Source organism: Melitaea cinxia, chromosome 24 (assembly GCF_905220565.1).
Source record: "Melitaea cinxia chromosome 24, ilMelCinx1.1, whole genome shotgun sequence".
Taxonomy (NCBI): Eukaryota; Metazoa; Arthropoda; class Insecta; order Lepidoptera; family Nymphalidae; genus Melitaea; species Melitaea cinxia.
In genome coordinates, this window is record NC_059417.1 from 7,748,805 (window position 1) to 7,775,843 (window position 27,039).

The 27,039-nt window shown below is 33.5% G+C and overlaps 2 protein-coding genes across 2 annotated transcripts; one reads left to right on the forward strand and one right to left on the reverse strand.

The window, feature by feature from the left end:
- Positions 1-123: 123 nt before the first annotated feature.
- LOC123665584 (nuclear transcription factor Y subunit gamma) lies at positions 124-11,599 on the forward strand. Its single transcript, XM_045599869.1, has 8 exons — positions 124-348; positions 4,245-4,380; positions 5,746-5,931; positions 6,441-6,572; positions 6,742-6,816; positions 7,722-7,820; positions 9,617-9,733; positions 10,648-11,599. Exons 1-8 carry the CDS (start codon positions 323-325, stop codon positions 10,714-10,716), a joined length of 840 nt encoding a protein of 279 aa, XP_045455825.1. The 5' UTR covers positions 124-322; the 3' UTR covers positions 10,717-11,599.
- Positions 11,600-11,629: 30 nt separating this feature from the next.
- LOC123665359 (uncharacterized protein PF11_0213-like) lies at positions 11,630-26,200 on the reverse strand. The gene is made up of 14 exons (XM_045599672.1): positions 26,048-26,200; positions 25,771-25,974; positions 25,070-25,263; positions 24,317-24,518; positions 23,857-23,955; positions 22,869-23,029; positions 21,936-22,095; positions 21,078-21,161; positions 18,841-18,895; positions 18,058-18,131; positions 13,900-17,227; positions 13,732-13,828; positions 12,942-13,085; positions 11,630-12,190 (listed from the first exon to the last, which is right to left on the reverse strand). The coding sequence occupies exons 1-14, from the start codon at positions 26,198-26,200 to the stop codon at positions 12,043-12,045; spliced, it is 5,103 nt and encodes a 1,700-aa protein (XP_045455628.1). The 3' UTR covers positions 11,630-12,042.
- Positions 26,201-27,039: the final 839 nt, after the last annotated feature.

Consider the following 27,039-nt stretch of genomic DNA (forward strand, 5'->3'; position numbering starts at 1 on the left):
TACACACTCATTTTTTGTTTAATTACACATTGATAATAAATCAAATAATTTAAAAGAAATTCTAATTATTCATTTCTAAAAAATCGGAACTAGCATAGCAACATTGAATGCAACGTCAAGCTTGTGACTGGTCATCGGTGGACGAATCGTGGAAGTGGCGCATTTTCAGTAATTGGTGATTGGAGATCTCCAAATATTACACTGATTATTGGTTCCTGTGTTTTTAATAACTTTAGCCGCGGCTAGTGCTTTATTATTGTTCCGAAACATTAATTATAAATAAAAGTTTTGTTTCTACGAGGTCGAGTGATCGTCAACAAAGATGTCCGTGTGCTTCTTTGTGCCAACGTAAGTTCACGTGCGGAACACCGTATTACTTCTATTTATAAAATATTATATGAATATAATAGTTATTGAAGTATATTAATAAGCTTTTAATGATAATCAATGCTATTAAGTATTGATAAATGTTGTAAATTGATCGTTTTATGGGTGTCACTATCGGAAGTTAGCAGCGACAAAATTTCGCGAGAATATTCTTATCAAAGTTCATTCCATTTTTTATAGATCCAAAATAAAATACTTTTTCGTACCAATGGTTACTTAAAAATTACCGTATTTAATATTTTCCATAAGTAAAAAGTAAACAATAATTTTATTTTATTTTTTGTTTTTATTTTTTTATGGATAACTAATTATAAGTTAATTTCTTTTCTGATTCGTTTATTCATCAGTAATAATATAATAAACATTATAATTGAAACAATAAGGGTAAAAAAAAAAAACTAAGTAAACAAGTTAGGTATAATGAACTAAGCACTAAACCCTATGAAATGCCCACAATCCATTAGCAATTAGTCTTTATTTAACGAGACATTTAAAATATTTGATTAGATTTCAGTGCTCCATCCAGTATGGAAACTAAAAAAATCCTGTTTAAAAAAAAAGAATTGTGATAAATGCAAACATTACCTTCAGACATCCCAGTCTTTACTGGAAAAGCCAGTCTTGAAAATTTATATTATACACTTTAATACTTATAAAAGAGAAGGCATTTTACACTGTGAGACATGAAACACTTAAAAAAAAAAACTTAAATTAAGGAATACTGGTAAATGCACACATTATGCTCAAATCTGTGTGTATGGTTAAAGTGAGAGATTACATGAGCAAATCGAAACCCTTGAGCCAGTGAGTAACATTTGGTGTTCCTCAGGGAACAACATTAGGCTGTATGTTATTCCTGATCGATATCAATAGAGTTAGCGGCTTATAATTGTGTTAGCTTAGAAACGAAAAAAAAAATGACCATACATTACAAACATACATTGAAAACATACATTGAAAACATGAGGTATCATCATCACTTCAGCCTATTGCAGTCCACTGCTGGACATAGGCCTTCACAAGTTCGTGCCTGACATTATGGCGCAAACTCATATGTTTTGGCCAGTCACCAAGCTGGGCAGGCTTGTTGGTGACTGCAGAGCTGGCTTTGTGGCACCGAAGACACTACTACCCGTCTTCGGCCTGTGTATTTCAAAGCTAGCAGTTGGATGGTTATCCTGCCATTGGTCTGCTTTTAAGTTCCAAGGTGGTAATGGAACTGTGATATCACTTGGTCGCCTCTTACGACACCCACGGGAAGAGAGAGGGTGGCTATATTTTTTACTGCAGTAGCCACACAGCAGAACATGAGGTAACATACATTTAAAAAAAAAAACCAGTCGCAATGAGAACCTTCTCCATTTTTTGAAGTCGGTTAAAAAGGTGACGTAACTCTTCTAATGGTATAGGCTTCTACTACTATGGCAGCTCTATACACACTGTTGTTATAGACGAAAAAAAATATCTTTATAATACACAATAAGCAGTTTCAATATAAACTGCTATCAGCGACTCTTGGGATAAAAAGTAGCCTCTATAATTATGTTATTCTCTATCTCGCAACTTTTGCGTAAAAGAGTAACAAACATACATTCATCCAAACTCTCATACTTTAGCTGTTATATATGTATTTAATATTATAATTAATATCATAAATGATGACAATGAAATGATGATGTAAAACTTAATAGGGCCGGCAAAGAAATACATTTATGGCTCACACTTGACAGTTATATCACATGGGCACCAAATAGGTATTGAAAATGTTAGAAATAGGCTTCTATGTAGGGATCGCTATTATTCTCTCGACGATATTGGGGATCGTTCTGTGTATCGCGTAGGCGTTGTATACAGAAAATAGTTTAGTTGAGTACAAAAATAAAAAGCGAACAAGTGCGAGTTGGACTCGCCCATGAAGGGTTCCGTAGCAGCAAGTAACATATCCATAAATAGTTTTATAGTTTTAGAAGTTTGCACGGTAATGTACATCATGTATTTTTTTTTAATTTTATAATTCTCTTATTTTCGAAGTTACACATTTTACCACTTTGAAAGTGTCTTTCGCGAAAACTACTTAGTTTAAAAAAATAATAATATTAGAAACCTAAATATCATTTTTGAAGACCTATCCATAGATACACGTATGAGTTTTGGTGAAATAAAAATTTTTTTGAGTTTCAGTTCTAAGTATGAGGAACCCCAAAAATTTGTTGTTTTTTTTTCTATTTTTGTGTCAAAATCTTAATGCGGTTCACAGAATACATCTACTTACCAAGTTTCAAGAGTATAGTTCTTATAGATTCGGAAAAAAGTGGCTGTGACATACGGACATATAGACAGACATGACGAATCCATAAGATCGCCGTTTTTTGCCATTTGGCTACGGAACCCTAAAAATAAATAAAATGTAAATTTTTAGTAATCGTTACATTTCATTTTTTGTATTTGTACGAGTGTTTCTTTCTGGTCTGAATGTATGTCCTTGTGGGTCTCAGCAACGTACCTAAGAGAGTACGTTAAGTGGTTTCCTCTGTATCTCCAAGCGCTCAATATGCGAGCCTATTTTTCACTTGAAGAGCCGTATCTAGTCGCTGTTAATTTTTTTCTCCGCGTCATTAGCGCTCTCGATCACTGTTTAAACTACTTTTTAACCGACTTCCAAAAAAGGAGGAGGTTCTCAATTCGACTGTTTTTTTTTTTTTATGTATGTTACTTCAGAACTTTTGACCGTGTGGACCGATTTCGACATTTTTTTTTAATCGAAGGGTGGTGGGTCCCACTTAAATTTATTTGAGATCTAACAACTACTTTTCGAGTTATATCTAATAATGCGTTATAACTTGACGCTTTTTTCGTCGACCTACGTTGTATTATACCGAATAACTTTCTACTGGATGTACCGATTTTGATAATTCTTTTTTTGTTGGAAAGGGGATATCTAGTTTGCTACCATAATAAGGAAACCGGGATCTGATGATGGGATCCCAGAGAAATCGAGGGAAACTCTCGAAAATCCGTAATAACTTTTTACTGGGTGTACCGATTTTGATAATTTTTAATTTAATCGAAAGCTGATGTTTATCATGTGGTCATATATAAATTTTATCGAGATATGATAACTACTTTTTGAGTAATCTTTGATAACGCGTAGTTACTTGACTATTTTTTCGTCGATCTACGTTGTATTACTCGTCGATCTAATTGAAGTCGTTTTTTTTCGTTTGCGAGCAAACACAATTATTCATTTCTACCCACTTTGTATTGTACAAACTCGCAGTAGCTACTCGTACGCCATGGGTGATTTTTTATCATATGATTATACTTTTAGTGGCTTGTAAGTGAATTTTTAAGTTATTTATAAGAATAAAGTTTTTAACTACATATTTATAGTGTTAGTCTGAAAGTATGTAACTTTATTCAGTTGTCGGGTTTTAAAACTGTGTCTTATATACTGATAGCCTTATTCTTTATAGTTTAACGGTATCCAATAGATAAAAGTGTATGATTTCAGATATTTCCGTTCGCGACTTGTGAATCAAAAAGTTGTAATTAGATTTGGCCCTAATGGTTTGTTATACCTCCTCCTGATAAATATTATCAGGTACTAAAATGCTAATTAAACTTATTAGCAACTGGAGAAATAGACTCTGACTATACTATACTGTTAAAAACACTGCTCCCAAGCAGTGTTGTTTTTGTGGTGAGTAAGGTTCCCAGAGCAGAGCTCCTGCGGAGATTCAGGAGTAGGGTCGGCAATCCACTTGTGATGTTTCTAGTACAGGTGTCTATAGGCTACGGTAATCGCGTACAATCAGGTGGGTCCTCTGCTTGGTATCTAATGTGTTTTTACCTTTCAGTGAACAAACTGCAGCATCCGCTGGTTCAGAAGAGCAAGATGCGGAATGCGGGGAAGATATAGTGTTAGACAATACAATTAACACCCTACAAGCTTTCTGGGCGAAAGTCAATGAAGACATGAAAAAGATTACCGCAGTAAGTTTTAGTAGATTTAGTGGCAGTGTATTTCATGCAGAATTACTAATCGATACTGATATTATAAAGAGGTAAAGTTTTTAACTTTGTTTGTTTGTGGGGGGTAATCTTCACAAATACTGATCCGATCATGAAAATTCTTTCACTAATACAAAGCTACACTATTTTTTTTTTATTTTTAGTTTGATATAGGCTATATTTTATTGTTTTTGAACAAAAATTCAGTCAAAAATAATAGTAAATGGGAGAAATGCGAGTGAGATAAAAACTTTACTATACTTACATTTAATTTCATCACAAAAATAATTAACGCCCAACGATGTGGGCACGGGTCGGCTAGTTTTATAATATCGACTAGCCCGTTGGCGCAGTTTGTAGTGACCCTGCTTTCTGTTCCGAGGGTTGTGGGTTCGATTCCCACTCCGAGTCTGGGTTTAATATAAATATTTATTTATATATTTATATATGTATTATTTATAAGTATGTTTATTGAAAAAATATATATGTAGCTATATACCAGTCGGCTGTAATCTATAACACAAGCATTAACTTGATTACTTTAGGAACAGACGACCGTGTGTGTATTGTGTAAATATTTAAAAGAAAAAAATAATAATAATACAGTTTTTTTAAAGAGTAACTGCGGAGTTTCTTATCGATTCTTGTCTGCAAGGTTTACATTCCGAATCGGTGGTAGCTTCACCATAAACTATAATTAATCAATTAAAACTATTATAATTTTCGACAATTCAATGGTGCTTTTGACATCTACATGACAAACATAATTTTAATTTTTGAAAATTAACGATTTTAAGTGTAATCTATATTGATATAAAATTGTAACGGGACCAGAGGCTGTAAACAATTGGGTCCAGTCCAAAGGGTTTAAATAAAAAATATTTTAAACATTTTTTTGGTGATGATATGTCGATGGTGTAGAATGTAGATGTAAAGTTTCAGGCTTAGGCATCCAAGGCACCAAGGTCTACAAGAATTTTATGTGATAAACAAGTGTCACGTTTGTAATATTATAATAGGTGGCTGAGCTCATCCCCTAAAGTAGAAAATGCCCCGTAATAAAGGTCCTACTCGCTCTATGCTTAAGCACTTGTAGTATTTTAATTACTCGTAGAACTCGCTTATAAAATAAACTCTTGGAATGAAATTTTTGGAATTCAGTTGACTAAAATTTAAGGAGCTTTAAAAAATTTCATTGTATCAAAGTCCATAGTTGATAGGAAAGGGATTAGTGCCGACAAGATGTACATACATGTATATGCGTATATGTTGCAAGTATGTGCACATAGAAATTAAGATTACCTATATGAAATTTCGATCATTAACTCTACTGTTTTAATTTTCAAGGATGATTTTAAAACACAAGTACTACCACTGGCCAGGATCAAGAAGATTATGAAACTTGATGAAGAAGTTAAGATGATATCAGCTGAAGCGCCTGTTCTATTTGCGAAGGCTGCAGAGATCTTCATCCACGAATTGACGCTAAGAGCCTGGACACATACCCAAGACAATAAGAGGAGAACGCTACAGGTATATGTTTTTTTTTGATTAAGTAGTGAAAACTCGCGACTTTGTTCGCGTAGATTTCATGATTTTGGCTGTTTTTATCGTTAAAATTTAGCCTGTGATTTGACAGAATTTGAATTCCGTGAAGTAGATTTTGAGTTTATCTATCATAAACTAACAAAAAATCAAATCTTTATATATATAATTAAAAATGTGCCTTTAGAATGAATCCATTGTCCGGAGACCAAGTTTGATTCCAAAATTGATTTTGTAAAAAAAAAACAAAATAGCTTTATTCAAATAAGCTTCAAAAGCACCTTCGAATCGTCATTTTATAAATTAAAATTTTAATTATAATTAAGTGAAGCTACCATTTGATTTTCACAGAGAACAATTAAATTTTACTTTAACTTTTTTTTGTTAAGTATTTATTGTTGTAGAATTACTTGTGTTATTTTTGTTCAACATTAAAAAGATACTGATTTTCGTTGTTTCATAACCACAAGACCAACGTTTTATTTTTCTTTCTCCAGCGTAATGATATAGCAACAGCCATAACAAAATCAGACCAATTCGACTTCCTGATAGACATAGTGCCTCGGCATGAAGTAAAGCCTAACAAACCCAGGGAAGATCCACCACGAGCAACTACATCTACTGAACAGGTATTACATACTTGATGTTTCTCGCGTTTTCACTTGCTTTGATACATATTGCTATTTTTAATGTGTACGCCGTTATTCTATGGTTGTCCGTTCCTAATTATTTTGAAGACTAGCTTAGTCTAATCTAGATAAAAGAAAAGCATAGTGTAATGCAAGTCATTGTCCTAAGCTATCGCAGCAACAGCCAGCAACAATCAGCAACCAGCCACAGTTCGTGCTACAGCCCTGTGCACAGGTTGTACAGGTAACACCACACAACACTTACTATACCATGTCGAGCGCTATGCGCATTACCGTACAAGAGTGCCGGTACCCACTACAGTAAACTACTGTTTTACTGCTGCTTTTGGGGTTGTCCTTTATCAAGTAAGATTCGAATCAAATCATAAAATATCGCTTCAGCCCGTAATATCCCACTGCTGAAGAGGCCTATGCCTCTTTTCCCATATAAAAGAATGATCAAAGCTTAAGTCATCACGCTGCTCCAATGCGGGTTGGCGGATATATTCCCTACTATGAGTAACGATCGCTATCAGGTGTACATGTTAACAACCGGGACCGACAGTTTAACATGCTTTGCGAGGCACGGTGAGGTGACCCACAAGGATTATAATATTAATATAGGTTTAATTTGTATATATAAAATATCACAATGAGGAAATAATGAAATATCACGTGTATTTATTTTTCGTTGACTGTGAGATTTCTAAAATATATATATAACTAACAAACACCCTGCAACCTGTCTTGCTGGATTTTTTAATCACAATCCTTAATTTTACAAAATTTTAATCAGATAATATCTGTATGTAAAGATACTATTCTGAAAATATAAATAAAATACATGAGATTTTTCAGTATGGGAGAAGGGGGGTATTCTATTATAACCAAGGGGTAGGCGGTTAAAAAATTGCTAAAAAAACAATACGTGATTAACGGATGACCCATTGACAGGTATTTTGCTTATTGCTTAGAAATGGTATACTGTGTATGAGGTTTACTTTTATGCCGCTTGCTTGTGTCCAGTATGTACACAAGTTTACAATATAGATATAGCACTTCATTTACCGTTATTTCAAGTATGGTTTAAGGTGTAAGAGTTGTTATAAGTCGGTTAACATTAACAACACAAACAAATAAATATTTTAGCAATCATCAAGTGCAGCGGCCACAACCACAGCGAGCCAGCAACCAGTAACCCTCGTGCAACAAGTTGTCAATTCCAACGGTGAATTGCAGCCTATACCGGTGAGCTTATTTATTTTTACTGAGAAATTCATAGTTAATTGTATATATTTATTAAAATCCACTCCTTGCTTCTCTTTTCTCCTTTTTCCTGCTTCTTTGTATTTTGATTAATTTACTGGTGTAAATATCTTCAGTAATATATCTTTATCATCCACACACAGTGGTCTGCTCCTAAGGCAAGCGTTACTTGGTGCTATTATTTTAATTAACTTATTACTGTTTAATTATATAAGGAATTGGCATATATTTTGTATATAAAAATGAATCGTAAAATGTGTTGGTAAGCGTATAACTCAACAACGCCTGAACTAATTTTAGCAATTCTTTTTTAAAATGTTCGTTGAAGTCCAAGGATGGTTTTTACGGCGAGAAAAATTCCAATAATTTCCGTGAAAACCCTAAAAAGAGCCCTTTTCTTTTTCCCATACAAACGTTTTCTAACTAAAATGTAGAGTCAATTAGAACTTTATTGCTATTCAATAAAGTTCATGTTAAATAATATATTAGGGCGCATTTTACGTAAGTTATTAATGATTAAATTGATCTTATTCGTAGACCGCATTTTGATTTACATGCAGTAAAAACGGTATTAACTAGCAATTTCATATTACTTATTATATTGTTGCGTGGGCGTTAACAATGTAAATTTCCCGTTTTTAAACTATCGACTTCAAATTCGGTACGAATCTCCTATATGTGATGTAGAAATGCCCATAAAGAATTACGGGGGTGGGCGTTAACAATGAAAATTTTAAATGTATGTAACTCCGAAACTACTGAACCAATTTTTATCAAATTTTTTAAGCATCTGTAATTTGGTCCAACTTGGGAGATAAGGTAGTTTTTATCTCAATTGGACCCGGTAGGTGGCGCTGCTATCGGTATGTAAGCTATCAAATTTGGTAGCTGTTTTCCGGGCAGGACAACGTCTGCCGGGTCCGCTAGTATTGTATAAATATTAGTGATAATTACTGTGATAAGGAAACCAGGATCTGATGATGGGATCCCAGAGAAATCGAGGGAAGCGCTCGAAAATCCGCATAACTTTTTACTGGGTGTACCCATTTTAATGATTTTTAATTTAATCGAAAGCTGATGTTTATCATGTGGTCACATTTAAATTTCATCGAGATCTGATTACAACTTTTGGAGTAATCTTTGATAATGCGTATTTACTTGACAATTTTTTGTCTACCTACGTTGTATTACTTGTCGATATAATTGAAGTCGGTTTTTCTTCGTTTGCCTGCAAAAACAATTATTAAATGTTAAAATGTCATAGTGTAGTGACTGCTGTTGGTCCTTAATAAATAAATACTGGTGGTAAAGGTAACAGCCGATTGATATATACACCCAGACAGATTTAGGGTAGGAATCAAACCTACAATCCCCTGAACAGAAAGCAGGGTCATTAGACACTGCTTCGACGGGCTAGTCGTAGTAGGGCTCAACAGGAAATTTCCTGCTCAAAATATGGAGCAACTCGACTGGGTTAGTGCCTCGACCTTACAGAAGATCACAGCTAAATAATACTGTTTTCAAACAGTATTGTGTTCCTGTTGGTGAGTAAGGTGACCAGAGCTCCTGGCGAAAGGGTGATAAGGTCGGCAACGCGTTTGCGATGCTTCTGGTGTTGCAGACGTCTATAAGCTACGGTAATCGCTTACCATCAGGTGAACCGTACGCTTGTCGACCTAGTTGCATAAAAAGTACCAATGTAGTTTACACTGAAGAATATTCTGTCATATCCTATATTGAAATATATTAAAAACGAATAAACAATTAAATCATTCTAGATACAACTAACCCAAGCGCAGTTGAACATGATCCGGCTTCAATTACAAAACAACCCGAACCAGCCTATCGTGATTCAAACCCAACCACAACCACAGCAATCACCGCAAATCATACAGGTATGTTCATTGATTCATTGTTTGATTCAGCCCGTAACATCGCAATGATACTGTTTTATGGGTATATATGGTATATAGGCCTCTTTCTCCATTTTAGAAGGTTGGACCTTAATTCCACTGTTCCACTGCGGGTTGGCATATAGATTTGTAATCGATGCTCAATGAATTTCGTACCGCCATTTTTTTTGTTCTAGGCCTAGTTCACGAAAATTAAGCGGCATATTAAGCATGCAATAGTTTAAAAGTTAGACCTCCAGAAATACAAATGCGAAAACCTTATCAATGTTGTAATAAATGAAATTAGTTATTTATATAATAAAACTGGAATGGCTTTGAAACACACAGGCCGAAGACGGGCAGCAGCGTCTTCGGTACGAAAAATCCACCCCTGCGGTTACCAACCCGCCTGCCCAGCGTGGTGACTATGGGCAACACACGCGATTTGATGCCGTTTTTGGCGTGAACTTGTTGAAGCCTATGTCCAGCAGTGGACTGCAATAGGCTGAAGTCATGTGATGAATGATAAAACTATGTGGTTTATATCTGTACATAAAAAAATATGCGAACGATCTTCAAGGGCTAATAATAAAATATTATTCTTGGTTGTCACGCACCACTTAAAAAGTAATGAATAAAATTTGATGCCAATGGAATTGTATTACTGAAGGTCTGACTAAGGTGGACATTTCATTTTAATCAGCAGCTTAGAACCTTAGATATTAAATTTTCAGTTTAACGTGAATTATAAATATATTAATTTATATATTAATTTTTTATTTGCTAATTTTCGTTTTTTTTTTTTTTTTTTTTTTTTTTACATCAATTTTATTAAATAATTATTATATTTTTTTGGTGAAATAGTAGGTATTAAATTTTTCGCAAGTCGATTTCACAATATAATGACATATTTACAGGTGTCATCGCAAGCCCCACACCAGCCGCACCAAATATACCTAACGCAAGTTCTTCCCGACGAAACGTAGGACAGTGATGAGTAATAAACTCAAGTGAAATTAGGTGCAGGCAGATACACTAAAAAAATTTGAGTGATTTTAGTAAAAACTACAAAAAAAAAATACATGTAAAGAAACGATATGGTGTGGTTAATATGTAAGCAATATGATTTTTTTTAGATTGTATATGCTTTCAAAAATGCTATAAAAAGTAAATAGTCGTGCAATGATTGCTGTCATATTGCAATTATAAAGTAATAAATTTGCAATCATTGTTACTCTTCTGTATACAAGCAGTAACCATATTTTTTCGTAATTGTTAATATCTTATGTAAAATGGTAATATTGATGACGTCAGAAATCATCAATCCTTTTGTGAAATTTAACTGATTTTTTGTCTATTTGACTTGTAAAAATGATTGCATCGCACATAGTTTTCTCTTTTAAATTTAATAGGTAGCAATTTTTTTTAAATATTTGTCAAAAAGTATAATATACACCTTTCCTGTAAAGTTGTCTGCACCTTGCGAAGTTGTAAGTTTGTAAATAGTTATATTTAATGTAAAATGAACTGTTGTGGCTTGTAATAAGTGTTTCAATGACTTATTTTTACTTCAATTTTTAGCTGTATTTGTCAAAATTTACTAATTTTTTTTTTGTGGTGTTTTCAGTTATCAGTTCATATTATTAATTTATCGGCCGTATTGTTTACAAGAGAAAATGTAATTTATAAAATAAGGGTATTTTTTAATTATTTTTTTTTTATAAAAAATGTAGTAAGACGTAATTTTTTAATTATTTTTAAAAATTATGTGGTTTTCTGTTACATCTATTTTAAGATACAAATAAATAATTTAAATTATATGGTTTTCTGTTACATGTATTTTAAGATACAAATAAATAGTTTAATCTACTTGTTCTTTCATTTTCAATGAAAAACTAATAATTCAAAACAATTTATTCAATCAAAATTAACGCAATTTAAATAATTAAATCATCAAGTTTACATATCATTAATGATTTATGGTAACTTAAAATCAACCTTTTGCTTAAATCAATTTAAAAGAAAATACATTTTTTTATAATAATTAAACTAATAAGATTGCAACGCCGTATTTCTTAGTAATATTAAAATATTTAGAAATGAATCTTATTATAATTAAAAAAATATTAAAATAAAATTATCACATTACTAATCGCATATTTAATTAATTTCTAGACAATTGTTTTAAAAAATATAATACCTATTAGATATAGGTCTCTTACACCTACTTATATTAATTAAAATCTACAATATATATATACAAAGGCCTACTCATATTAATTAAGGCCTAGGCCTCTATTGAACATCCCGTTTCAGCCTTTTTTCATATGCTCAATGACATTTTGAACATCTTCCTTTAGTAATGTTACCATGAGGCGTTTTTGTTTGCAGTCTTCTTGAACAAGCTTTCGAGCTTTTTCTTTGAGATTCGCAATGAACTGCTCATCGTGTTCCTGAGATCTGGATGATATTTAAAAATTATTATTTTAAAAATCTAAAATAATTTATTTATGCCTGTAATATCCCACTACTGGGCATAGGGCTTTCCCAATGTAGGAGAAGGATCAAAGCTTAATCCACCACGCTGCCCCAATGCGGGTTGGCGGATATATTCCCTACTATGAGTAACGATCGCTCTATGAGTAACGATCGTATCAGGTGTACATGATAACAACCGGGACCGACGTCTTAACGTGCTCTCCGAGGCACGATGGGGAGACCCACAAGGACTGCACAAACACCCAGACTACGGCAAACAACTGTATGGCCAATACAAATGTTTGTCATGTGCGGGGATCGAACCCGCAACCGTCAGCGCAACAGGTACAATCCATGGCTGTGACCGTTGCGCCAACGCGGCGTCATTTTCATAAGCATAAATTTATAAAGAAATAGCGACCTTCCCCGGCTTCGTACAGTTGCAAAAACTATTAGTGTTCCTCTACTATATTATGGATGTATTACATATAGGCCTTTCTCTGGAATCATTCTATTTACTAAAGACAACCGCATCAAAATCCGTTGTGTAGTTTTAAAGATCTAACCATACAAACAGCGAGAAGCGACTTTGTTTTATACGATGTAATGATGTGACTGTACATTTACAAATGTACTTACACACTTAACAGGTCAGTTTAAAATATATATTTTTTTATTACAGTATAAATACTGTTATTTCTTTCCCTATTAGTATAACAAATATTTCTGTTACCTTCTATCGAAACTTTCAAATTTATCGTTAATAACTTTAACAACTTCCGACATCACCTCCATAGCGGTACTTTTAAACATTTGATGTCGTTGCTCCTTTAATTCATTTAGGTACATTTGAGTATCCACAAACATACTAACAAACCTGTGAGAAAACTTTGGTTATTACAAACAATCTTAGCTATATTTACACTAATCAATAACTTAACCTAATTTTAATCTATACAAATAAATAAAATTGGAGTTGTACTGTTTGTAACACAGACACAACACAGATACAGGGTATAAATACCAAAATAACATATTTACAATTTTTGTCTGTCTATTTGTTCCGGCTAATCTCTGAAACGGCTGGAACGATTTAGACGGGACTTTGGTAGCTGATGTAGTAAGGATAGGCTACTTTAGAAATTTATTTATTTTATTTTATAACTCTGCGAACTGAATAATATATATATATATATATATATATATACACTAGCGACCTCTGTCCATCCATATTTTTTTACACGATAAGTAATCACCAACATACATTCTAAAACTATCTCCAAAACACGCTACGTCTTATGGTATATTTCCAAATATAATTTTAAGTATTGTTCCGATCGGTTCAGTAGTTTTCGCAGTGTAACCGAACAAAAAACTGGCTCTCCATTTATTAATATATATATATATATATATATATATATATATATATATATATATATATATATATATATATATATATATATATATATTTGTTTATTTGAGATAGATACATAATGCAAGATTAAATTTACTATTAAACTTACTTCCTGCTAGTTTTATGATGAATTTCAACCAAAGTAGTGTCTAACTTTTCGATAATATTTTCCAAATTATCCTTCACAGACAAATCCAAACTTTCTGCTAAAATACAAATTGTTGCACTCAATTAAATCACATTTATACACACAAAAATATCCCAGAATATTTTATACCTGTGCTAAGTTTGTCCCGTTCATTCCTTCTCAACCAATCTTGCACACTGGAACTAGGAACACTTTCGCTTGTCAAATTGTCTATACTATTATCGCCAATTTTTCTTAGCTTCTTGACTTCAAACACAGGAGACGACTTTCTTTTAACCGTTTTCTCAATTCCCTTTACATCAGAAATTTTACTGATTCTAGATTCACTTGAATTTGGACTGTGTTTTGGTATATCATATTTCGATCTTGTACCAGAAGTGCTAGGTTTGTATAATTCTTTCTTAGTAGTAATCAAACTTTTTATCCGTTCGACGTAATCGTCTCCTTCAGAGGAAATCGACTTTTCTTTTTCATTCAATTCTCCGTACATTTTTACTGGTGATATTATCGACTTATAAGTTTTATGTGTATTTTTTTCAGTAGATTTTTTGTCAGAAATAGATTCATTTATGTGTAATTTTTTTGTATAGCTTCTGGTTTTTCGCGTAGATGTATCACTATCTGAACTTTGTTTGGATCCAAAAACGGAATTATAACGTGGAGGTAACCATCTGCTAATTTCTTTTTCAGAAAGTTTTTCTATCGATACGGTGGGTGATTTGTCAAACACATTTTTTGTTGAATCTGTTGTTGATGATTTTTCCAGACTTTTTTTCTTCTTAACATTTTTGTTGTTTGAATTTGCACTGTTGTTAGATACTTCGTTTAGTTCGTTTGTTAGTTTATCGAAATATGCTTTCATTGACTGATTTAGATCCTGTGTCTCTAAACCTCTCGATTGTAACGTTTCTGTTAAATGTTTAGCGCTTGGCGGTGATTCATCGAAATCCCCGTGACCTGTTATAGGAGATTTTCCTATTGTAGCTATGCTTTTTTCTGAATTGACTTCGAATCGATCTGATGTATTAATTATATCGATATTAGATTCGGATATATTAGTAATATTTTTTGTTTGAAAACAGTCTTCCGTACGTTCATTTTTAATTTTTGTGATTTTTGCAGGTTTTTTAGCTTTTTTGGTTGTAACTTTTTTTACAGGCGTTACACTGCCTTGTTGAATTTCAATTTCTTTTATGCAGTCGTCTATAATGTTTACTTTGGAAGGACTATTGTTATTATGGTCTATGTCTGACAATAAATTTTGAGTATTGTCCAATCCAGATGTATCGGGCAATGTACCTTCTTTGTCTATGTTTTTAAAATTTTCGAGAATTAAGCCTGAAAGCGATTCATCTGTATCTTTGTTTTCTTGAACTATCTCAATAATGAGTCCTGGTAGAGGACTTTCAGTGTTATCTCTATCACTATTTATTTCTAAAACTGTTTTACTTTGTTTTGGTTTTGTTTTATTCAAAGATAAATCTGTGATTCGATTAGATCTTTTTTTCTTCGGCATTTGTACGTTTTCGTCATCGATTGTTTCCATTTGTGGTTCGATAAGAGTCGGCTGTGGTTCGAGAACATTCATTACTTCATTATTTTGTTCAATTATTAATGAAGTATTTAGACTTTTTGGCGCAGCATCTCTCATGCGTTCATCGATCATTTCAGTTTTCATTTTCACGACTTTCTTTTTTCTATCAGTTTTCTTTGCTCTCTGCCGAACATATTTAGGTTTGGGGTTCTTTTTACTTTGTTCCTCTGTAGAATCCTTATTATTTTCGGAATAGTTGAGTTTTGTATTGCTACGTCTACGTAGAGTAGGCCCCGTACTTACATTGGTTTTACTTGTGTTTCTTTTAATTTTAAAGTCACTATCATCACTGTCACTCGTATAATTGTATACTTCGTACAATCTGCTACTAGTTTTCCTTGTAGCTAGTTTAACTTTTTCGCCTTCTGTTGTTTTTTTAAGACTATCAAAAACATCATTCATTTTTTTAGTTCGCGGTGAAAGAGACGGGACACTTCTAGATTTTCGATCACGCAGCTTCCGAATCGACCTGCGACGTAAGCTTTCAATTTCTTTGTAAGAAGTTGCCAAAGACTTTGGTGTACTTTCATTTATTTTTATGTTCGGGCAGATAGTTTCGTCTTCAGTTTCAGACACGTGAACACCAGTTTTTTCATTAACGACCTGATCATCTTTAGGCGAATACAATTTCCTTTTTCTTTTTATTAACGGAGTATCGGAATCGTCTTTTTTTGGCACTTCAGAATTTTTAGTATCATCAATATCTTCTATAATACTGTCCATTTCTAAAATTGGAGACATCCTTTTTGTGTCCTCTGTGTCCAGTTTATTGTTTTTTCGTCCGCGAGTTTTTGCCTGTTTCTTCGTATTTGCAAACTTTTTTATATTTTTTGTTGCTTTACGATGATTGCGTTTGTTTTGACTGTTATTTTTACTCGTGACTTTTTCGTTTCTCACTGTTTGAAAGTCTTCTTTAATATTTATATTATTAGTATCATTAATTTCAACATCGTTCAGATATTCTGAACATTTCTGGAAATCTTTACAAACTGTATCAATGATTTCGTTGAGGCAGTCAATAATTTCGATGTCATAAAATTGTTCTTCGTTATTCACCGTGGGACATAAATCAAATTCAGAAGATTCTGAACTCGACTCGTTAATTTTTTTCGCTAAAGTAGGACTTATTACTATTTCACCGTCTCTGTTTTCTACGAAGTGCTGTGAGAAAAACTCTTCTACAACTTGATTATCATAAGTTTGCCGGACCCCAGAATCTTTATTCATTTTTTTATTTTTTATACTAATTGTATACGGAGTGTCTTCAATCACATCGGTATTCGACTCATCAGTTGTAGAATTATTTACTATCGTAAGATTTTTATTTTTACTACATTTTTTAGATGTATACGTCAACGGAGTATTTTCTTTATTATTTTTATTGTGATCCTGCACTACTCTATCACTTGTTAAAAAACCACTGTCCGCTTTATCTTCAATATTTCGCGTAGAGCTCAAAGCTTCACGTGCTAGCATATCAACAATATTATCCGTGTGTATATCTTTGTCTTTTGGTAAACGTTCCAGCGTCTCATTTATCACGGAATCATTAGCTGATCCTATTGTAGCTACTAGTAGGCAGCTGATTGAATCATCATCATTATTGACTACTGGTGAAATACATTTATTTTTGGCCTTATCTTTCACACTCTCTGTGTCACTTTGAGATTTTTCCTTAATAGTCTTCTTCTTGTTACAAACGCCATATGTCCTAAGTTTGAGGGTACTAAGTGAGGTGCTTAAGACAGATCGTTCGTCTGTCTCGCTTACTTCAGTGACACTAGATAATTGTGGTAAAGCGCATACACTTACTGGCTCTTTATCGAATCTGTAGCCTGGAAAAGCTGTTAACTTTTCCCTTAACTGAAAAAATATAGGAAAAACATTACATTGTTATAAACAAGAAATACTTATAAAAGATATTTAATAGATTTGCTATATTTATATGACCACATGTATTGCAAATACTATGTGTTCAAAATATTTTAATCAAAAATAAGACTACATAGAACACAAAATACAATAGCAAAAATACTGTGAAAGAAAATCATTTATTAAGGTAATTAAAATTATTTATGTTGACGTAAATAGTATTGAAATAAGTTAAATTCGCAAAATGAGTCTTAAGTTATCCCGGGTAGAAATATTTGTTTCAATTTTTTTTTAAAGTCTTTATAACTCTGCATAAGACTTTTAATAAATAAGTCTATAACTCTACTGAAAAAGTCAAATATTCTCTGAAATTTCGCACTTTTTTTTAAGTTTTTCAGAAATTCAAGATTTCCACCAGGGATTATCGAGATAAGTGCCCGTCGAGAAACAGAAGAGCATAGCAAAATAATACTTTCAAGCAGTGTTGTGTTCCTGTGGTAAGGTGCCGAGAACTTCTGGAAGGATTGGGGGCAGGCTCGGCAACGTGCTTGCGATACTTCTGGTGTTGCAAGCGTCTATAAGCTACGGTAATCGCTTACTATCAGGTGAGCCGTATGCTTGTTTGCCGACCTAGTTGTATAAAAAACAAGGATGTCTTAAAACAAAAAAGTACAGTAAAATTATATTCCTTCAACCTATCGTCCATAGAATCTTGGACATGTTTAAAGACCGTGAAAATTTTGGAAAGTTACAATTTTAAGTTTCAAGAAAATCAGTTGCATACAAAATGAAAACGACATTATCAGTTAAATTAAGAATACCATAGCAAGTGAAGAAGTCGAGGCGGTAGATGGTGATTGCCATGAGATAGGTTTCCTTGGCCTCGTAATATAGCCTAAAATTATATATTTAAAATTAAAACCTGATGCTAATACGAAGCATATCTGATAACATTTTACGATTCCACCTGTTATATTCTACTGCTGGGCAAAGGCATGATATATAATTATATCCTTCTCCATATAAGAGAAGGGTTGGAGCTTAATCCACTACGTTGCTCTACTGCAGGTCGGCGGATATATTCCCTACTATGAGTAACGATTGCTAGGTGTAGTGGTAGGTGTAGACGCCTAAAACACCTACGGTTGGCGTATGGATATTTGTATTTGTCCAATATTTCTTTTCGGTTTGGATATCTGTTAATGTGGGTCTCCCTGCCATGCCTCGTAAGCACGTTAAGGTCCTGGTTTTTATCATAAATATATGATAGCAATAACATTTTATTTCCTTTAAAATCGGTACAAAATTTACATTAGAATTTTTATCCTTTATAATTAATGTATGGGCAACAAATGTTACGTCTTATAAAAACTAATAATTTCACAATACAACAATCACATATCAATTCAATTTTCTAAGTTTTAGTGAAAAGATACTTCTTTAGATTATTAAACTCAATTTTTTATGATTAGTGATGACTTGGTTTATATTACCTTAACATCGCAAGATAGCCTTTACAAGAACCAAATAAAATAAAAACAAAAGTTCTTCACAGTTATAAGTTTACTATTTTCTTTAATAACTAATAAATTGAGTAATCGTACCTGAATGTTTCCTGCGTGGAACTCCTACTGGATGAGAGAATCTCGTTTCATCTTCCTTTATTTAAAATGATTAGTCATTTATATTAAAAATCAAATTTAAAACTACCCACAAAATTAATATTTAACATTTTTGGCATATCATTGACGTTTAGAAATTCTATTAAATCATTGAAACTTTGAACAGTATACAAAGTGTCCGGTAATTATTGGATAACCCCATAGGTGCTTGTGGGGGCACGGGGTCAACTCAGAAAAATATATTTAAAAAAATCTATCTGCAACGGTCTAGGATTTTTTAATTTTTTTATTTAAGTACGAAATTAGATACCAATGCGGGGTTATCCATTAATTACCGGACATCCTGTATATTCATAATATATAATTAATCATATGTATATAAAATGAAAACAAGGAAATTTAATTCAAATATTTTTACAAATATTTAATTTCTTTGTTTTCCAAAATACTATATTAAAATCAATTTTATATAGTACTTTACTTTAAAAAAAAAACACAATTTTTTGACGTAGGGTCCATACTTAGACGACGCGTTGGCGCAGCGGTTACATATTGGGACGTTTGATCTTGTGTACTGTGTGTTTCCGGACACCCGACACAGAAGAAAATCCTACGGGGGCCGTTGATTGTGAAGCGTTTATAATTATTATTATTCTGGATGTCACTCCACCCGTTTAATATATAACAGACACATATAATATAATAAATACTTATATAAATAATTAAGTAAATTTACATATACTTACATATATAAATATAAGTGGGTGGAGGATTACGCCCCGGCAGGGAGATGAAACGGCCGGGGGTTAGGGTTGTAGGCTGGGAAATCCGCGGACAATCCTAGCCCGGTCGAGTAACGACGCCTTCTGCATCCTGGCTGTGAGCGAACCGTCCTGGATCCCCAGTTGCTTCAGACGGTGAGCGAGGCTAACCGGGATCAAATCGTTGGCAGATATTACGATAGGGATGATTTCAGCGGACCCCACATCCCACATGTCAACAACCTCGTGCGCCAGATCCAGGATATTTACGTTTTTTCTCAGTTTCGGCTTTCACGAGGTTCTCGTCATGCGGGATGGTGATGTCCACCAAAAACACCCTTGACCGTGCTCTGTCCATCACCACGATTGGCTTGTTCGCCAGTATCGTCCTGTCTGTGGCAATAGGCAGGTCCCATTAGAGCCGGACTCTGTCGCGTTCTGGTACTGGCACCGACGAGTACTGATGATACGGCATCCTCTTTTCCAGGAGACTGTACATAAGAGCAAGCTCTTGGTGGAGAATCTTGACCACTTGGTTGTGTCTGTGCAAGTACTCAGTGTTAGCAAGCGCGCAACAACCCGAAAGCACATTCCTGAGTGACTCACCGGAATGACGAAAGGCTCGACAGAAGTCGGGAGTGCCATCCTTTAGGATGTGCTTTCCGTAGTTGTTCGTCTTAACCACCTGATCTTGTATTGCACAGACAAATCCTTCGGTTTCCCCAAAGAGGTCGCCGAATCGCAGCCACTGCACGGAGGCCTTACTGTCTATGTGAGGCGCCTTGTGAAATCGTCCATGCAGCTCTTTCTCCATCCATAGATTCCTGGTCAGAGGTGTTCCGTACGACCAGTTTCTGCCACTCCTCTTTGGCCAAGAATAGGGAGATCAGTCCCTTTGTCATACACTACAACATCACCAAGCATAGCGCTGTCCTGTGTGCTGTGTGTCTTAGCGCTAAACATGCCTCGACTACCACACTTCCGCGGGATGTACAGTCTCATGACCGACGACTTAGGGTGATGCACGCGATGGTGCGTCATAGTTATGCGAACTCCTCTGTTCAGGGCGTTAAGTTCGGTCTGAATCCATCTGAGTATGCCACAGGTGTACAAGAGAGTGGGCATGGCTCAGACATAATAGGCTCGAATCTTATTGGCGCCCGACAAATAGCTCCAAAGAAATTTTGTCAGTCGTCCAAAAAAGACTTCGCAAGCTGCCTGTTTTATGTCCACCTCCTTCACCCCTATGCATTGTGACATACCTAGATACCGGTAAGATTAAGCTTCGAAAAGGGTCTTGAAGGATGTTATTTCGAGACTAAGTTGCGCCGATTGAGTCAGCTGACCCCTGTCTACATGTCTGTCTTATTATTATTATTAAATTGTGTAAAAAATCTATTGCTAGTATGTAAAACCAGAGATAGACATAGATTATTGAAATTGGCGGTTAATACTAACAGAGGTATTACTCGTAGCTTTTTGAGACACATCTTGTCTGCGTCGAGGAGACAATCGTAGAGGGTTTTCCAATTCTCGTAATAACTGAAAAATTAGGAAGAAACTGTGAGAAAATAATTCAACACTTATACGCTTCAGCCTGTAATATCCCAGTGCTGGGCCTCTTTCCCCGTAAAGGAGAAGGATCAGAGCTTAATCCACCACGCTGATCTAATGCGGGTTAGCAGGTATATTCCTATATCAGGTGTACATGATAACAACCAGGACCGACGGCTGAACGTGCTCTCTGAGGTACGGCGGGCGACCCATAAGGACTGAACAAACACACAGACCACGGCAAACGTCTGTATGGCCAATATAAATGCTTTTCATGTGCGGGGATCGAACCCGCAACCGCCAGCGCAACAGCCACAAACCAGGGATGTGACCGTTGCGCCAATGCGACGTCAAGTTTGCTATACGTATGAGCTTAACTTGTGCTAATGCCATAAATGCTAAAGCAACATTGTCTGTCTGTTACGTTTTTACGGCTAGACCCAGTTTTTATATTAAAAAAAAAAAAAAAAAAAACTATTCGTTTCGGGGTAACGCACCTTAAGCCATTGAGTCGATTGTAATAAAAATTAATAAGGAGATAGACAAACCAAAGATAAATCATAAGAACACAAACATTCACACTGGAAAATTAGAGTATTTGAGAGCAGTGTTATTTAGCTGTGATAATGAAAGTACTTCTCAAGTCAGGCTACTTCAAATTTTGAGCAGGATATTTCTTAATGTGACCTACCTCAATAGCTTTGTCTTAATAGAACATATCATAGTACAACATTTTGTAAATCCAGTAACTTTAAATTTCACCTGATATTTGTTATCAAATATACTTCTTAAAGCTCTATCGACTCTTCTTATATCGCTTCTAGTACTAATGGAGATCGTGACGTCACATTCATCGAGAACATTCGATGGGTACATTCGTTGAGGGTCCGATACTGTTACTGTTATTTGTAGTTCTGAATAACTGGAAATACTTATACATGTTACTTTTTAAACAATTATCTAAGGGGCCGTCCATAAAATTCGTCACGCGGATTTTCACCGTTTTGGAACAATCCGTCCGGGTAAAAACACGTTACTTAAATAACGTCACAAAAGGGCATACCCCCTTAAATGTTTTCGTTATTTTAAATATCATACAAATTACAATTAAGTAATTGTACTTTTTTATTTTGAAGATAATCACGCTAAGAAAGAAACTGAAAGAAAAAAAGAAAAGACTGCTCCTACCGCTATTTACGAACGTATTTTACGGTCAACCCCAAATAACAGAGAATGACGTAATAATTTTCTTAATACGTGTAATTTAAGTTAGTTATTAACATTATGATACATTAATTTAATGGTATTATTCGTCACTCATTTCATTAATAAGGTAAAAGTGAGGGTAGATCTATCTTATATATAAAATTCTCGTGTCGTATTTACAATACTCCTCCGAAACGGCTGGACCGATTTTTATTGAATTTTGTGTGCATACCGGGTAGGTCTGAGAGTCAGCCAACATCTATTTTTCATACCCCTAAGTTATAAGGAGGGGGGGGGGGAGATTAAGGGGGTCGACTAGTGGAGATATATAAATATTTTTTATGAATTTATAAAAAAATATAGTATCATACATATTTGCGTTATTAACTTTATATTTTAGCGAAGGATCACAATAAAAATAATATTTTCCTATTTATTTCAAATTACATAAAATACATATGATGTTCTTAATCTTAAGTAGTGACTTACCCTCTCATTTCAACGCTGCTAGTATTATCCTCATTAATAATTAAAACATCACTAACAGACATAGAATTTCCTAGAATTTCTAGAAGCTTAGATTCCATCATCATTGATATACACTTGCTACCGTTATTGAAGTCAATCCAGTAGTCTTCTTTATCTGTACCCTGAAAACATCCGGCTTGAAGGACCAATTTTTCTAATAAGGCATGTAACTACGATAGTATTATGTAACATTATATTATGGCGTAGCCATTTTGTGTCAAAGACAAAAGGAGGTTTATAATTTTAGCAGTCTACTTATACGTATGTATCATCTGTTCCTTTAATTCTCCCAAAGCACTATGACAATATTTAGACAAATTAGACACGCAAAATTGGGCCAACGTCGTCGAGTTGCGGAAACCAGCCCGTGCTTACCATACCATAGACAAATTAGGTAACATTAGAAGCGTCTTAATTTAATACTAGCTGTGCTCGCGACTACGTCCGCGTGGAATGTAACAAAAAAGTCATCGTTCAGTTCGCAGAGTTATTTAATAAGTAAATTTCTAAAATAAAAGGAGCCTAAGGTACGCCTTACTATTGTGAAAGTCCCGTCAAAATCGGTCCAGCCGTTTCAGAGATTAGCCGGAACAAACAGACAGACAGACAAACAAAAATTGTAAAAAATATTATTTTGGTATATGTATCATGTATACATCCATATGAATTTAGTAAAAAGCTTTTATTTTATTATTACAAACAGACCCTCTAAATTTATTTATTTATATAGATGGAACGTAGCGCCCTCTAAGGACATAAAGTAACGTACTAAAATTTTCAGTCGTAGTCAGGTTTTAGTTTGTTACTTTATCTTTCTCAAAATATATCACAATAGTGACATTCAATTTAAAAATAAACTAAAAATCTAAATTGGTGATTGTTAATTCAATAAATCTTTTATTTATTCCAGGAAAGTATAATTTAATTCAAAAATGTATACATTACTTACAGATATTAGAACGATTCTGCCCACAGAAAACTTTCTACAGAGTACTGAAGTAATAACATCACTTGTTTCGTTATGGGCATTTAAAAAATCTCTTGCATCCTGCAAGAATTTATTTCTTTTTAATATTTTACGCTATATGGACTATACATAAATGGAATGCCAATTTTAAAATGTAATATCACAAGAAATTTTGCTTAATAAAGAAAGCGAAAAATTTTAAATAACAAAACCTAAAGTCAGTTATCACATTATAATTAATATTAATTAAGTACCTCAGCAAAATCGTATGATAGATCCCGTCGAGTCTCCCGTGGACCTCTGGAGGTTCACTTCGACCACTTTGGGAATCAATGTCCTAATGACACTGTCTTTGGCCCAGCACTGACACATTTATAAGCAAGTACCATATTGCTAAATATACAAAACCTGATCCTATGAAAAAGTTATATGTAATTTTTACCTTAAAAAAGTTTTTCCATGGTCTTGTCAAGAATATATCAATAGCTTTGTTGCAAAACAATTTACTCGGGAACCATTTTATAGATGCATTTCTACGCACTGCTAAGTCATGACGTGGTAGCAACCATCGTAATAGTGTCTCCATTATATTGAACTGAGTTCTTACGTCACCACATGTTGACATTAATCTTGAAAGTTTTATGCTAGTTTTGGAAGTAGATTTAATGAGATTGGCAAAATAATAATAAATGGTGTAAATAGATGTCCGGTAGGTAGGTGGTTAACAGTTCTACAATTATGGCTAAAGGGCAGAAAATGTATTATATATTTTTATGTTTTATGCAATAATAGAAAGATGAAATACCTGTTATACCCTATTTTTTTCATATAACTAAGTCAGCAAATAAGTGTATGTCTCACCTGATGGGAAGCGATTACTGTAGCTTATAGACGCCTGCAATACCAGAAGATCGCAGGGGCGTTGCTGACCCTACGCCCAATCTCCTCCAGAAGCTCTGGTCACCTTACTCACCAACAGGAACACAATACTGCTTGAAAACAGTATTATTTAGCTGTGGTCTACTGTACGGTCAAGATACCCCAGTCGGGCTGCTTCATAATTTGAGCAGGAAATTCCTGCTGTGCCCTACCTCAGTTATTTGTAAACAAAAGTTTCTTATAGTAAATTCAAGAGATTTAATATGCAATGATATTAAAACTGAAAAAAGTTAAAGATATCTAAAAAAAATCTTACAAATAAACTTCAAATTTATTTCTCAGTGCAAATCTGACTTCCCTACTTGACTCAGCACAAAATTTATTCAAACAGTTAAGTATTTTCTGTCTCTGAACTATATCTGGCTGATCCCTTGTCGCTATATCTAATAAACATTCTGCTGTTTCTTGCACTAGGACATCATTTAATACAGGATTTTTTGAGCCTATGCCCTTAAAAGAAATTTAAATAAATTTAACCTCGTACTATGTGAAAATTATTGTATACTATACCGATAGCAGTATATTATTATCATTCTTTTATTTCTATACTAGCGACCCGCTCTGGCTTCGCACCGTTGCAAAAACTATCAGTATATTCCTCCACTATATTATGCATGTATTAAACATATAAGCTTTCCTCTGGAATACTTTTTTTATTAAAGGAAACTGCATCAAAATCCTTTGCGTAGTTTTAAAGACCTAAGCATACATACAGCGGGAAGCGACTTTGTTTTATACTATTTAATGATTTACCATTTTTTAATGTTTATAATAAAGACAAACAAGAAATACAAAAAAATTGAAAATAGTAAATTTAGTATTGTTATTGTTGTTTATTGTCTTTATTGTTCACCAGAGTATGAATCTAAATAAATAAATTAAAAGCAAGAAACCAGGCAGCCTTATCGTATACAGCAATTATTACTCATATAAATAATTTAAAAATAAAAACAGTACCTGAATAAATTTCAATAATATGCTTAAAAAGTTCCACCAGTGATTATTATGGACTATTAGATGTTTTCTTAGAGCATCAAGCCAATACTGCATCAATAAGATTAGTTCTTTTCCAAGTAAACCCCAAGTTTTCGACGCCGGCGATCGCAATATTAGTTCAAGTATTTTTAAGGCAACACCATTTTCGTCGCATTTATTGAAGTACTAAAAAGTTTAAATTACGCGTTGTTTATATATATTCCATAAAAGAAACATAAATAATAATATATATACTCACTTCTATTTCAATAGATCTGATCTTATTTAATGCGAGAATAGTCGACATGTTGAAATGTATTTTCGAATTTGAAAACTTGGTTACTACATCTTGTGTGATAGAAATATAATCGTTTAGATTATGGACATTTTTTAACAGCTTGCTTACATCCATTTTTACTATAAAACTAATTTCAAATTTTATAATGTAATTCTGCTGTAAGGCTGTAATGTTATAATTTGAAATGCTGTAATAATGACAATATTTCCCGCCAAGAAATAAAAACAAAAATTGAAGCTAGTAGACTAAAACCATAGAGTATATTATGTCGTTCCATTTCCGTTTCAATTAATTTAGTATTTTTCTACCCCAGCCTGCAAAATAATGATATTTGTAATTAAAAAAATACTAATCGATAGATTTTCAATAGCTCAATTCAACTACGTTGTCCTTTTAAATTGCTCACCTTAAATTATTTAATTAAAAATCAAAAAAGTCGTTGAAATAAATTAATTTATTAATAATTTTAAACTCCTATATCTTTTGATGTATACAATATTTTAAATTGCTCAAAGTGTTAAAAAACTACTCAAGTTGCATTTATAATTCATGTACAGTTTGAAACAGCTCTGCTTTCCTTAATTTTTAAATAATTGTAAATAATTTGAACAAATTTAACGTTTACCCATTGACGTGAGATAGATTTATTATATCATTGAGTTTACCTATATAATATACAGGTAAGCGCGCTACTTTTTTAATATAAATATCATTATTTTGCAGGCTGGGGTGGGGTAGGTAAGAAAAACCTTAACTTTGTGTTTTTTTTTAACAATTTAAATATTAGCTTAAAGATTATATTTAAAAAAATATATAATCCTTGCCTCCTAACTTAAAACACTTTATTAATGCTTTGAATCTAAAAATTAAAATTTTATTTTTTAGATTTTTACTCGAATACTGTACCGTATTTCATAAAGATTCAGTAAATAATTCTTATCGCAGTAATAGTT

Coding starts and splice junctions, on each gene's coding strand:
- LOC123665359 (XM_045599672.1), bottom strand. CDS start 26,200: ATGGATGTAAGCAAGCTGTTAAAAAATGTCCATAATCTAAACGATTAT. Junction 24,519..25,069: donor AATAAATTTGAAGTTTATTT/GTAAGATTTTTT, acceptor TTCCAAAACTAG/CATAAAACTTTCAAGATTAA. Junction 23,030..23,856: donor GCAGAATCGTTCTAATATCT/GTAAGTAATGTA, acceptor GGATGTTTTCAG/GGTACAGATAAAGAAGACTA.
- LOC123665584 (XM_045599869.1), top strand. CDS start 323: ATGTCCGTGTGCTTCTTTGTGCCAAC. Junction 349..4,244: donor GTGTGCTTCTTTGTGCCAAC/GTAAGTTCACGT, acceptor TTTACCTTTCAG/TGAACAAACTGCAGCATCCG. Junction 6,573..6,741: donor CAACTACATCTACTGAACAG/GTATTACATACT, acceptor CATTGTCCTAAG/CTATCGCAGCAACAGCCAGC.